Source organism: Petaurus breviceps, unplaced genomic scaffold (assembly GCF_028583685.1).
Source record: "Petaurus breviceps papuanus isolate PSGF00001 unplaced genomic scaffold, PetGlider_PUasm1.0 154, whole genome shotgun sequence".
Taxonomy (NCBI): domain Eukaryota; kingdom Metazoa; phylum Chordata; class Mammalia; order Diprotodontia; family Petauridae; genus Petaurus; species Petaurus breviceps.
Genome location: NW_027185715.1, coordinates 16,448,305 through 16,461,220, shown reverse-complemented (window position 1 = coordinate 16,461,220; position 12,916 = coordinate 16,448,305). Strand labels below are relative to the sequence as shown.

At 37.7% G+C, this 12,916-nt stretch overlaps 1 protein-coding gene across 2 annotated transcripts in view; it reads right to left on the bottom strand.

Moving 5' to 3' along the window:
• The window catches only part of RAB3IP (RAB3A interacting protein), a 51,641-nt gene that overhangs the window by 23,631 nt on the left and 15,094 nt on the right, over positions 1–12,916 (bottom strand). The window contains exons 1-3 of one of the 2 annotated variants that reach the window (XM_069081288.1): positions 7,868–7,952; positions 5,210–5,479; positions 4,580–4,838 (exon numbers count right to left, since the gene is read on the bottom strand). In XM_069081288.1, coding sequence (XP_068937389.1) covers positions 4,580–4,838; positions 5,210–5,479; positions 7,868–7,878 — 540 coding nt within the window. In that variant the 5' untranslated portion in view covers positions 7,879–7,952. Of the gene's footprint in view, positions 1–4,579; positions 4,839–5,209; positions 5,480–7,867; positions 7,953–12,916 lie in introns of those variants that run through there. The other variant, XM_069081290.1, reaches the window with a different exon arrangement.

The window sequence follows — 12,916 nt, the reverse complement described above, 5'->3', positions numbered from 1 at the left end:
ACCCATAAAAATGTAGGACTCTCTGGCCCCTAGACCAGATCAGACCCTCAACTTCATGTTTTCATTAGCTATCCCCTCCCTTCAAGAACAACAAAAGAAGTGGTCTTACCTAGCCACTCTCAGGCGTGAGTACGATTCGCTTGGAAACCCTGCGGCACACAGGAAGGTCAATGGAGATAAACTCAGAAGACCTGGGTTCTAACCCTCTGACCGATCATTTATTATTTACTGTGACTTTGGACAAGTTAATAAAGCCGATATTTTAACATGAATGCCAAGACTAGATGATCACAGTCTCTTTCAGGGATACATTCTATAAGAAAATCATTTCAGAAAGAAGATTCTAAGTGGATGACTGGCAGGGATAACTAAGCTCCTCCGAAGTTGGACAGGACAGAGGAAGGGCTAAACAAGAAGGCTGAGCTTAGAAGGTCCAGAGCAGTGGAAAATACATATGTTCATTTTCAGCTCAAACTGAGGGTGCAGGAAATGTCTGGCCTCTTACTACACATCCTTATGGGTACGGTCTATTCCTGTCTACCATACCTTTTTTTTTTTCTGTTTCGTGCTATTATCTCAGTTCCTTTTTTTCCCTCTCATCCCAGCATCTCCCTTTTTTCTCCTTCTCTTTCCTCTTGTCTAACTAAAACATTAGTTATATTATAACAAGACAAAAACAGTATACTTAGGGGCGGCCAGGTAGCACAGCAAGTAAGAGCACCGGCTCCAGTGCTGAGAAGACCTGGAGATCGAATCCCGGGCTCAGACACTTAGCACCCACCCAGAAACACCTGGCCGTGTAACCTTGAGCAAGTTACTTAACCCCAATTGCTTAGGAGCGGCCAGGTGGCTCAGCGAGTAAGAGCACCGGCTCCAGTGTTGGGACGACCTGGAGATCGAATCCCGGGCTCAGACACTCAGCACCACACCCAGAAATAACTGGCCGTGTAACCTTGAGCAAGTTACTTAACCCCGATTGCTTAAAAAAAAAAAAAAACAACAGTATCCTTGGTTTATTTTTATCTACCCCACAACTAATACTGACCTAGCATAGTATCTTATATATAGCAAGCATTCGAAGAATATTTGATATTTCTTTCTACCTTAACCCATCATTTAGAAATATACCTTAGGTTTTTATTACTAGTTGAATAAAAGTTTGCAGTTCTTGCTCTTAATGCTTTAAAATAGTGATATGGGGTGGCGCAGTGAATAAGCACGGGCCCTGGAGTCAGGAGCACCTGAGTTCAAATCCAGTCTCAGACACGTAACACAAAAAACTAGCCGTGTGACTTTGAGCAAGTCACTTAACCCCAACTGCCCTCCAAAAAAAAAAATTCCAAAATAGTGATATGGATATATTTCCCTGTCAGAGAAGGGGAAAAAATAAAATAATGTGCATTATTTTACTTTTACTTATGCAGCCCTCCATTGTTATCCATAGATCAGGGACCCAGATTTTAAGAGCATGGGTGATTTCAGTTTGGAAAGTCTTAAAAAGTTACCCAGATTTTAAGAGCATGGGTGATTCAGTTTAGAAAGTCTTAAAAAGTTAACAAGTTAGTTAAGACTGTAATGAAATGGTTTAAGATACAAGAATGAAAGGCTCCCTCCTGGACAAGGCTAGCAGGTAGCTAACAATGAACATCAAAAAGTAGCATGGTCTTCCAAGTACAGTAGAGTCGTATTCAGAATGACCCGAGCTCAGTAAAGACAACTCAAAAAGAGATTAGGTTATTGGAAAGGTTATGAGGGAGGGAGGGAAGGAAAAGAAGAATAGAACAAAGCAGCAGTTTTGGTGGATGGGCCAGTGATAACATATTGGAGAGCAAGAACATAGCTCCTCAACTTTTTTTTCGCCTCCCCTTTCTTGATCAAAGAGAGTAATACATAGACTGGGAAGATAGAACAAAAACAAGGAGCGGACCATAGACTCATCATTAACAGGGGATGTCAAACAAATCTTTTTTTTTTTCTGGACACGGTTAGATCAAGGGGATGCCAGCGACATAGTATACCTGTGACTCAGCAAAGCATCTAATAAGGTCTAATAATATCCTTGTAGACAAAATGGATAGATTGGGCTAGTAGATGTTACAGTTAACTGGAATCTTAACTGTTTATATGATCACATCCAAAAAGTAGCGATTAATAAATGGATTCGTGCCAAAGTAGAATTCAGTCACAAGTCGAATGCAATTGAGATCAGTTCTAAGTTCTATACATTTTTATCAGTGGATTAGATGGAGGCATAGAGAGCGTGCTTATCAAAAATGCAGATGAAAAACGGGGAGAAAATTTGTAACTCAAAATCTGGCGGAAATGAATGATGTAAATCAGAAGTTAATAAAGCATTAAAAAAAATGCAGATGACACAAAGGTGGGGGTGGAAGATAATTATCAGGTTGCATGACAGAAGCAGGATGCAAAAACATCTTGATAGTCTATAATGATGGGCTAAATCTAAGGAGATGAACTGTAATTAGGACCAATGTAAATTAAGTACTACAACAGAATTTTTAAAAAATCAATCATGCAAGCAGAGGATAGCAGAGGTACTACAAGACAGTTCATGTGAAAAAGACCTGAAGGATTTAGTAGGGTACAAACCTGGTATTGTTCCACAATGTTATGCAATAGGCCAAAAAAGCTAATAGAACCTTGTTCTACATCAAAAGAAAAAGGAAATGCAGAATAAGGGATGTAAAAGTACTACTGAATTCTGCTCTGACCAGACACATCTAGAATCCTGTGCTATGATCTAAGTCACCTTTTAGGAAGAGCACTGAGAAATTTGAATGTGTCCCATGAAAGCTTATCAGGAGGGTGAAAGATTGAAGGAATATAGTAAAGTGGAGAGCCCTGGGCATGGAGGCAGGAAGACAAAGATTCAAATCCCACCTGACACTTAGTTGTGTGACCAGGGGCAAGACAGTTAACCTCAGAGATTCAGTTTCCTGGTGTGCAAAATTGGGGTAATAAGGGGCGGCCAGGTAGCACAGCGAGTAAGAGCACCGGCTCCAGTGTCGGGATGACCTGGGGATTGAATCTGGGCTCAGACACTTAGCACCCACCCAGAAACACCTGGGTAACTCAAGTAACTTTGAGCAAGTTACTTAACCCCAATTGCTTAGGGGCGGCCGGGTGGCGCAGTACAAGCACCAGCCCCAGAGTTGGGATGACCTGGGATCGAATCCGGGCTCTGATACTTAGCACCCACCCAGAAATAACTGGCCATGTAACCTTGAGCAAGTTATTTAACCCCAATTGCTTAAAAAAAAAATTGGGGTAATAATGTTTTTTCCTTAAATTAAATTTATCTGAAAATAATAATACTTACCTCAAAGCACTGCAATGAGGTTCAAATATGTAAAGCACAAATTTAAAAAGTATTAACATAAATATGCTATCATTAAAAATAAAGTCCAGAGAAAAAACAAGATATAGAGTAGATACTTTTTTTTTTCAATCAGATAACAGGTTGGATTAGATTACCTCCGACATACCTTCGAAACCTAGGAAGCTATGATTCTATAATTTTAAAAATTGTTCCCTCTATTCTTGTATTTAAGAAATCAACTTAGGGAAAATAATTGAAAAAGATTATAAATTCTATGGACAGGAACATTATTATATTAGCTGTTAGGATTCAACATCTGTGACTAGTAATCTCATCACTGTATCACTCCCAATCAAAGTGGGTAGATGGACTAACCTGAGATGAAAGACCTATGATATTATCAGCACAGGACCTCCCTTCTCTGACAGATTAAAACCTATCCATAACTGACGGTTTTAGAACAGCCTAAGGCTCAGAGAGCTTCAGCGACTTCTTTCCTGAGATTATATAATTCATTAATAGCAAAGCCAGAAACAGAATTCAGACTCTCAGTCCTAAAAATTCTACCATTCTAGGAAGTAGCACATACATCTCACACATTTTTGAAAGAAATGTAAGAAAAAAATCTACAACCAAAGTAAAAGAATTAATGTCCATCAAGGAAAGAAATTACTAAATGGAGAAGTGAGAAATGGACAAATTATAGCAGCTCTATTGAATCTGATCCTGAATGAAAACCAGGGTGACAATCTATTGAAATCTCACATAATCATATAACGTGGACACCAATTTAGGAACCAATATTTACTCATAACACAGACAAAATCTTAAATAGTAAAAGTATATGGTAGCAGATTATTAAGGAAAAGTTGCCATGCTCAAATTCTACAAAACTCAAATCAGTCTGAACACTGAAAATGTTATAACTTTTAAAAATACTGCAGATCTAAAGAACTAAGACTGAACAGTTCCTACAATTCTCCAACCAACTGAGCTCACACCACATGAATATTTACTCAATGAATCAAGTGGGAGAAATCTCTCTGTAACATCCAGGCCTGACAGATCAAGCTGGTTTGAGGTCCTCCCAAACACTGCTCACCAAGTAAAGAGATAATGGATAAGTACAAGACTATACTGACTTCTCTTTGGGAAAGATCTACTACACCGTCCCCCCACTCATCAACATGAATAACTGAGAGTGCCGTATCTAAGAAAAAAGGACAGATCTTTCCTTACCCTCTGAGCTTTTGCAAGTTCTTCTTTTAATCTTTCATAACCCTTTTCCCTCACTTCTAGAACAGATGGGCTCCGTAAACGAGACAGACTGTCAGTACTCAATCCAAAAAAGTCATCACTGCCATCAGAAATCTCTGTTATTGTGGCATCCTGTAAAAACTCTCTCTCGGCACTGTTGCTATCCTTTCTGGATGGCAGTTTAGTTAAACCAGCTGTGACTCCAGAGGTGGAACAAAGTACTGAGTCTGCAATATGGATGCTGTAAAGGAAAAAATACAATTTAACACACAAAAATAACATGGCCTCGTATTTTGAGCATATAAAAAGCAGTAACACTAAAATTCAGCTGACATATTTGCATATAATTTTATGTAAAACTGCATAGATAATTCTCTATTCTTTAGATCAGAAGTATCAAATTCATACACTAAAGTCTGCTGCAGAACCAGATTAAAATGTAATGGAAAAATGCTTAACAAAATAAGTAAAAAACAGTACAACATAGATTTCAAGTTTTGGGAGTCAATTGATTTTGACACTAGTGTTTTAGAAAAATGAAAATCTAAAATGTAATATCTCAAGACTTTGTATTTTATAAAAGTCCAAATAAAAGTATTTTTATTTACCTACCTAATACCTGATATTTCTCCACAATTTAAACGTCTGGGAGATGAATAAACGGGTTGTGTAGGAAGGTCAGAAACATTTAATGTGTTAGGCTGAACAGGTGTTGCACACAGAGGATATGGCCGGTAGATAACACTCGGTGAGGTAGTTTGCTCCTGAGTTGCTGGCTCATATACACTGAGAAGATCTGGTGAAGTAGGGGAAGCAAGGTTTACTTCATGGAAGCCTTCCAAGGGGTCATTAGCCATGGCAAAAGCCTCATTATATAACACCCTAAAAAAGAAAAAAAAACAGGTGGTTAGCATTCAAGATAAATACACATATTTTAACCTGGGTAAAATTATAAAAATCCAACAAATAAGAACAAATAGACAATGGCTTAATATTTAAGCATGAAGGACAAAAAAATAAAAGGTGAGCTTTTTTATCTTTTGAAGCAACAATAACCTGAAAGAAATGCTAGTACATTTTCCTATGAAAATGAACACAAGTAAGTTAATGGAGTAAACACAGAGATACACGACAGAATACTACTCCTGGCTTTGCTATCATATATGACCTTGCCAAGTCAATTAAACTATCATGCAAGTGTTTCTCCATTTGCAAAATAAAACTGCTGCCCCAAACCAAAATTTTTAAGCTTTATAAAAACTAAAGAGTTTATCACAAGTTTTTCATGTAAAGATCCAAAGTAAAATATAATAGTACTGCTATTCAACAAATTTAAGATTCTTGCTTTCCAAGGTTATGGTAGAAACATTGTGTCTTTTACATTTAGGTGCATAAAAGGCTCCTCATAAAAGCATATACATTATGCAGTAAACATGAAATAGCAAAAAAGAAGAACCAAAATCAGAAAAGGGCAGCAGGAGAATTTTTCAAGTTAAATCATTCCAGAGTCTCAAAAAAAAAACCCAAAACAAATTTAATAATAAGAACTATAAAATACTAATTATTTTCCTTCAATAATGAAAAATAATTTAGTTCATTAATTCATTTTGGATTGAATGTAACATTTCTTAACAATTAATAATAGTCCAAGATATAAAGGGTAGAGAAACTACCATAAATTCTTATTACACTCATTTTGTGAGTCTGTTTTTGCTTTTAAATAGCCTTATGCATCCCCAACATGAAAAGTCAAAATATGTGCATAAATTAAGAACAAAGAAGCTTGATTAAAGGTGTCTTGCTTTGGTTTTTACTTTCATTACACAAACAATAAATTTTCATTTACCATGAAATCAAACCTGAGTTTTCCTAGTTCTTCACAATGGTAATAGGAGCCTGCAACACATGGTGGAAAGAGAACTCCAAGGCTCTGGGATCAGAAGACCTGAGATTAAATCCCACTTGGACACTTAACACCTGTGTGACCTTGGACGAGTCACTCAATCTCCTGGGCCTTTGTTTCCTCATTGGCAAAATAAGGAGATTGAACTAGTTATAGTTAGCTCCTGAGGTCCCTCACAGTATCAGATCACCAGTTTTAGTATAAAACCTATTTTATTAGGGCATCATAGGAAGTTAGAAATGAAATGTCTCCTAGAACAATCCAATCCCCTCATTTCTCAAGGAGAACTGAAGGTCAAAGGAAGCAAGCAAGGCAAAGCTATGCCCGCCTCAGTCTCCTGATTTCTACTCCAATGTACCTTCCACTATACCATACTGGTGCCATTTATTTCCTCCAAATAGGGCAAACACTAGAACACACAGGAAGAGGGTTAAAGAGAATGTATATACCCATATGAGAAACTGACTGCTCCAGGAGGAAGTTATGAAGCTATGAGCAAAGAGGGAAGAGTGTCACGTACAGGATGCTAGTTCCTTGAGGGCAAAGGAAAAACTATCTTGAGTTGGAAGGGATCTCAAAGGCTACAATTCAACTGGGTTCTCACAGAGCATTCCCTCTGAAATTCTCAACAAGAAGCTTTTACTCCAAGTGAAGAGGAACCTTCTGCCTTCTGAGCTGGCCCATTTCACTTCAGATACATCTCTTAGGAACGCTTTCCTCATCCAGCCACTATCAGCCTCTTTACAGCTTCCACCCACTGCTCAGCTATCTGTGGCCGATCAGAACAAGTTTCTCCCACGACAGCCCTTCAAATATGTAACAATGGCTATCATGGCCAGAACACAGCTCTATTTTTCAAGCCTTGCTGGAGCTCACCTAAGGGAGCCCTTAATAAGAGACATGGTTTTAGGATTTTACTGCAAGTTCTAATACTCCTTGAAGTTTTCAAAGGGTAGCTCCAAAGATTGGTGAAGGCCCCACTTGAATGAATTATGGGTAAAACTAAGTTCCCTGACCTTCCTGGTTATCAACCAATACATTGAGTGGTCAACATAAAAGTGTCAAACTTGCCTAACTGGGAACCAGATTATAAGCAATTGGGAAATGTTTAACAAAATAAATAAAAATACAATACAACACAACACAGATAATGTTAATTTGGGGTTTTCTAAGTCAATGTTGATATCACAGATCTAGAGCTCCTCAAATCTAACCACAGAATCAAGGATATGGGTCATGGGAGGTTTTGCTATGGCTGTCCAATACACAATTACTCTAAAGTTCACATATGACAGAAGGTTTAAGTCCCACTTGTTTCAAATTAATGTCCTAATTCATCTTCTATTTTCCTTTTAGGAAAGACTTACTGGAGTTCCATCAGACCATTCCCATGACCCTTCAGATAATGTTTTTTTTTTTTTTTTATTAAATCCAGTCCAGAACTGCTTTCTTCTGCTCTGGAAAAGGAAACAAAACAAAAACTGTTTTCTCACTGTACTTAAAATGCTATGAAAAGAAATCAGATCATTTATTTTGAAGCTGTGTTTATCTACAAAACACCTTGTCAGTGTACTACTGGCATTATTACTGATCAGTCCAAACTGACCACCATTTATTGAGCACAAACTGTATGTACAGCGCTGCGTTGTGAACTGTTCTGATAAAAAAGATACGCTGGTTTTCACATAATGAACCCTGACATGGTTTTAATCGTTTGCTTTATGTGCTCCCCAGACATATGGAGGGTCCTCATTTGGAATTCTAATCAATTCCCATGAGGCCAGTTAACCATTATCAAACTAAGTACTGAGGGAGGTACAGAGCATCCTTGGAGAAAGGTAGTCCATAACAAGCTATCCGAATGTACAGTATATTAGTAAGTCAGCCATTTGTAATTGGGGAATTATGAAGGTACCATATTGTTGGACCATTAAATTTCATTCAGCTAAAATCCTCATTTAGTCTTTTAGTCATACCTTCCCAGTCTCTATGGTGCTAATTTTTGTCTCAAAAGTTTATCACAACATTATCCTTCCTAATTCAGTAAAGTATCCATTCTAAACTTCAACCTATTTTGTGAAGCTGGTTTTTTAATTCATTGAGGCAAATCTGCTTTGTATTCCTATTTCAGTCAGTCAGTCAGACATTTACTGAACACCTGCTGTGTGCTAGGCATTATACTAAACCCTGGGCATAGATCAATTGGAAATAGTCAAGTAAGTTATTGTATATGAATACTTTTGTGCTGTAAGAAAAGATGAAGGAGATGGTTTCAGAAAACTCTGGGAAGACTTGTACAAAATGATGTCAAGTGAACCTAGCAGAACCAGAACAATTCATACAATAACAATATTGTGGAGATAATCAACTTCGAAAGACATGTAATTCTGATCAACACAACAACCAATCACAACTTCAGAGAATTCATGATGAAAAATGCTATCCACCTCCAGAGAGAAAGCCAATAAACTCAGATGGCACACAGAAACATATTTTCTTCTCTTTATTTTTCTCACTGGACATACCTAATGCTGAAATTTATTTTGCATTACCACTCATATTTGTAATGGGTTTTGTTTTTTCTTGTTTCATCAATGGGGGGGGGAGGGATATAATTAAAAACTGAAAATAAGAAGGGCAGGAGATAAGTTAGAACTGAAAATAAAATTTAATTTTTAAAAATATATTTTTAAAAAATTAAGAGGGCAGCTAGGTGGCACAGTGAATAGAGCACTGGTCCTGGAGTCAGGAGGACCTGAGTTCAAATATGACTTCAGACACTTAACACACACACACACACACACACACACACACACACAAACCTAGCCGTGTGACCTTGGGCAAGTCACTTAACCCCAACTGCTCTCCAAAAAAAAACTTAAGTGAAATGCCCCCATGGTTCCTGACCTAGCCTGTCAGGTCAATGAGTTGATATAAATCCAACTCTTCCAGACTGTAAGGTCCCACCTAGCTACTACAACAAAACTATCTTTCACTATTATAATCCCTCCAGCAGATTTTTTTTCTAATTCCTTTTACTGGTTCCTTGCTGACAATAAAGATGACCAAATCTCCTAAAAGTTTCAATAACCTTCACTTGACCCTGCTATCCCCTCAATCATTCAACATCTTTCCTCCCCTTCCCCAGAAACTTTCAATTAAGTTGAACTCAACACATCCAAAACCATGTTATTATATATTCCCTTAAGTCTGCCCCCTTTTCTGACTTCATGAAATCTATCAGTGGCCACTAAGTCTCCTACATTGGAACCTCTCTATATCCCTCAATTTCAAGAGTCACTGAATCCTGTCAATTCTACCTTTGCAACCTTTCCAATACAAACTCTTCTTTCAAAATTTCCCAATATGATCCCATAATCTTGATACAGGTCCTCTTTACCACAAGTCTGGATGATCCCTGCCAATTTGTGCAGAGCTTTCTACCTCCACTCTCCTTCCAGTACCAAACCTATCCTTCAGAACAAGACCAGGCTAACTAAAGGATAATAGGATTATAGATAGCAGAGTAGCTGAAATCCCCTCATTATAGAGACAAGGAAACTGATGCACATTTTCACTGTGCATTACTGCCCAAGGTCACATAGCTAGTAGGCAGCAGAGCCAAGACAGAAACATCCTTATGCCTCCAATCTTTTCATGTCACTCATCTATTCAAAAACCTATAGCATCTCCTTAAAATTGACAGAGTAAATTTCAAACACCTTTAGCTAGAATTCGAGGCCCCCTACAATCACTCACCTTCCTTTCTCATGATATTCTGTCCCATAAAGTCTCTATTTAAGTCTTCCTCTGACAAGTAAGCAAACTAAAGCCTCTAGACCACAAACACACAAGTAGTAAGATGACAGAGTTGACATCTGAGCCCAGGTTTTTTAAATACAAATTGTGTGTTATTTCTATAATTGTGACACAAAGACCTGGTTTCAAGGTCTGACTTTACCAGTAAGTCCCTGAATGACCTTGGGCTTCAGTATATAAAACAAGGGGGTTGGATTGGGGGTTATAATGCCTTTAATCCCTCCCAACTCTAAGAAGTTCTCTTAACAGGCTGGTGCTGCTCCCATCAAGATGTAGTAACCCATGAGGCTGAACCTGAAACTGGAATCAATAGGTTATGTAAGACAAGAGGAAATTAAACTCACCTGACATGATTTACGATTCAGAGTCCAACTGGCTGTTTTCTAATTGAACCTTTTTTTTTCTGCTATTGATGTTAAGCTGGCTGTCTGTAATTACTAAGGCCATCTTTTTAAAAGAATGTATCCTCCTAATCTACTGGGATTGTTCTTATCCTCCCCTCCATCTTCTATCTCTCTGCCTTTGCAGTGGCATACCTAAAATACACTTTCTCCTCACCTCTAAAGTCTTCAGCCTCAGAGAATGTCCCTCTCTTTTAAACTGGCTCTCAAGCAACATCTTCTTCACCAATCTTTCCTAATAATTCCTCCCTACTGTCACCCCCAGAATCATCTATAGCAGTAAAACAAGAAAAAGAAATTTTAAAATAAAGTATAAGTAAAGAAGAAAAAAAAGTTGCTTCTTTCTGAAAGCATAATGGTTTAGAGAACCCTGGAAAGTCACTTGAAATTAACTTAAAGAATTAATACCTTCGGCAACATAGAACGATGTAAAACAAGCCTGCAAAAAATAATGTCTTTCTATATATTACCAACAAACTCTAGTAGGAAAAGATAAAAAAATAAATTCCATACAAAATACTACAAAACTTGTAAACCACCAAGATTCACACAAGAATTATATGAATACAGCTACAAAATACCTTTCACAAAAATAAGACAGACATAATTAGAGAGAGATTATGCATGGCTGGGGCATGCCGATATAATACACATGACAATAAAATTACTTCTAGATTCAGTGCCATAACAAGCCAAGTATTCAAAGGGTGACCTTAAGAATAGAAAAAAATAATATACATCTGGAAGAATAAGAGGACAAGGAAAGGATGGAAGCCTGGTAAAGCCAGCAGTATTCTGTAGTAAAGTGTCACTACGAAACAGTCATTATCAAAACTATTTGGTACTACTGAAAAAAAGAATAGAATGTTCATCAGTGGAATCGATTAAGTAAACTGGACTCAGAAGCAACGAGAAAGCCGAACAGCCCAACATCTAGGTAAGGATTAACTCTTCGACAGGAACTGCTAGGAAAACTGGAAAGCAAGCGGGTCAAAATCTGGCTTAGATCAGTATCCTACACTATACACCACAATAAGCTCCAAATGGATAGATATATGAGGGATGGGGAGGTGAAAGAGGGGAAATCACATGTGGTGTAGTAATAATGACACACACAAAAAGTAAAATGGAAAAAATTTAGAAGGGAACACAAATAAGTAGGCAAGAGCTGGAGTTACCATGTTAAATTCAAAATACATTTTTTTAAAAAACCAAATTGTTCAAGGCAGCTAGGTGATGCAGTGGCTATAGCACCCGCCCTGGAGTCAGGAGGACCTGAAGTCAACCTGAGTTCAAATATGGCCTCAGACATTTGACACTTACTAGCTGTGTAACCCTGGGCAAGTCACTTAATCTTGACTGCCTCACCGAGAAAAAAAAAAAAAGCTATTCATAGAGAAGATTCATGTTTTATGTGCAGTCCTTTTCTTAATGAATATGGGAAATGCTTTTATTAGTAAAAAAAAAAAAAAAAGAAAGAAGGAAAGATGGCAGGGCAGGGCAGGGAAGGGAAAGGAAGGGAAAAGCAAAATAAAATAAGTTATGGGACCAAACCTGGCACCAAAGAGATATGAGAAGGTGCCTCCACACTTTGCAGAAATAGGGGATTATGGGTACCTTCAGAGTGAATAAATAACCAAGAAACTGGCAGCTCACATATTCTAACTTGCCCTGCCACAGTCTCAAAATGACCCCCCCAAAGATTCAGTTTATTCACTTCACATAATTTAGTTTCTTCTTTAAAGGTTATAAAGCATACTTACCACACAAGAATACACTGAACAATATAATATTTTAAGAATTACTCCTGATTCCTAAATGTGAAGTTTTCCTTATATTTCTGTGTTTACCAGTAAACATTATTTCAGAAAATCATGGAATTTCAGAGTTGGATCCTCTAGTTCATCCATCCCCCTTATTAAGGGGATGACTCTGATGAGGGTGATTCATATATGCCCCAACATGATCTTGAACAAGGTATCTGACCCTTTTGTACATCAGTTTCCTCCTCTGCAAATTAAGGCAAAGACTTCTAAAGTTCTTTCCAGCTTGAATTCTATGATCCCATAAAAACAACCAAGTCCCCAAACTCAAAACACAGTACACTTTCCACCAGACCACACTTCCAGGTGATGACATTTAGTACCACCAATGGATTAAGTTCACACAATCTTAATGCTCTCATACTATTTTTTT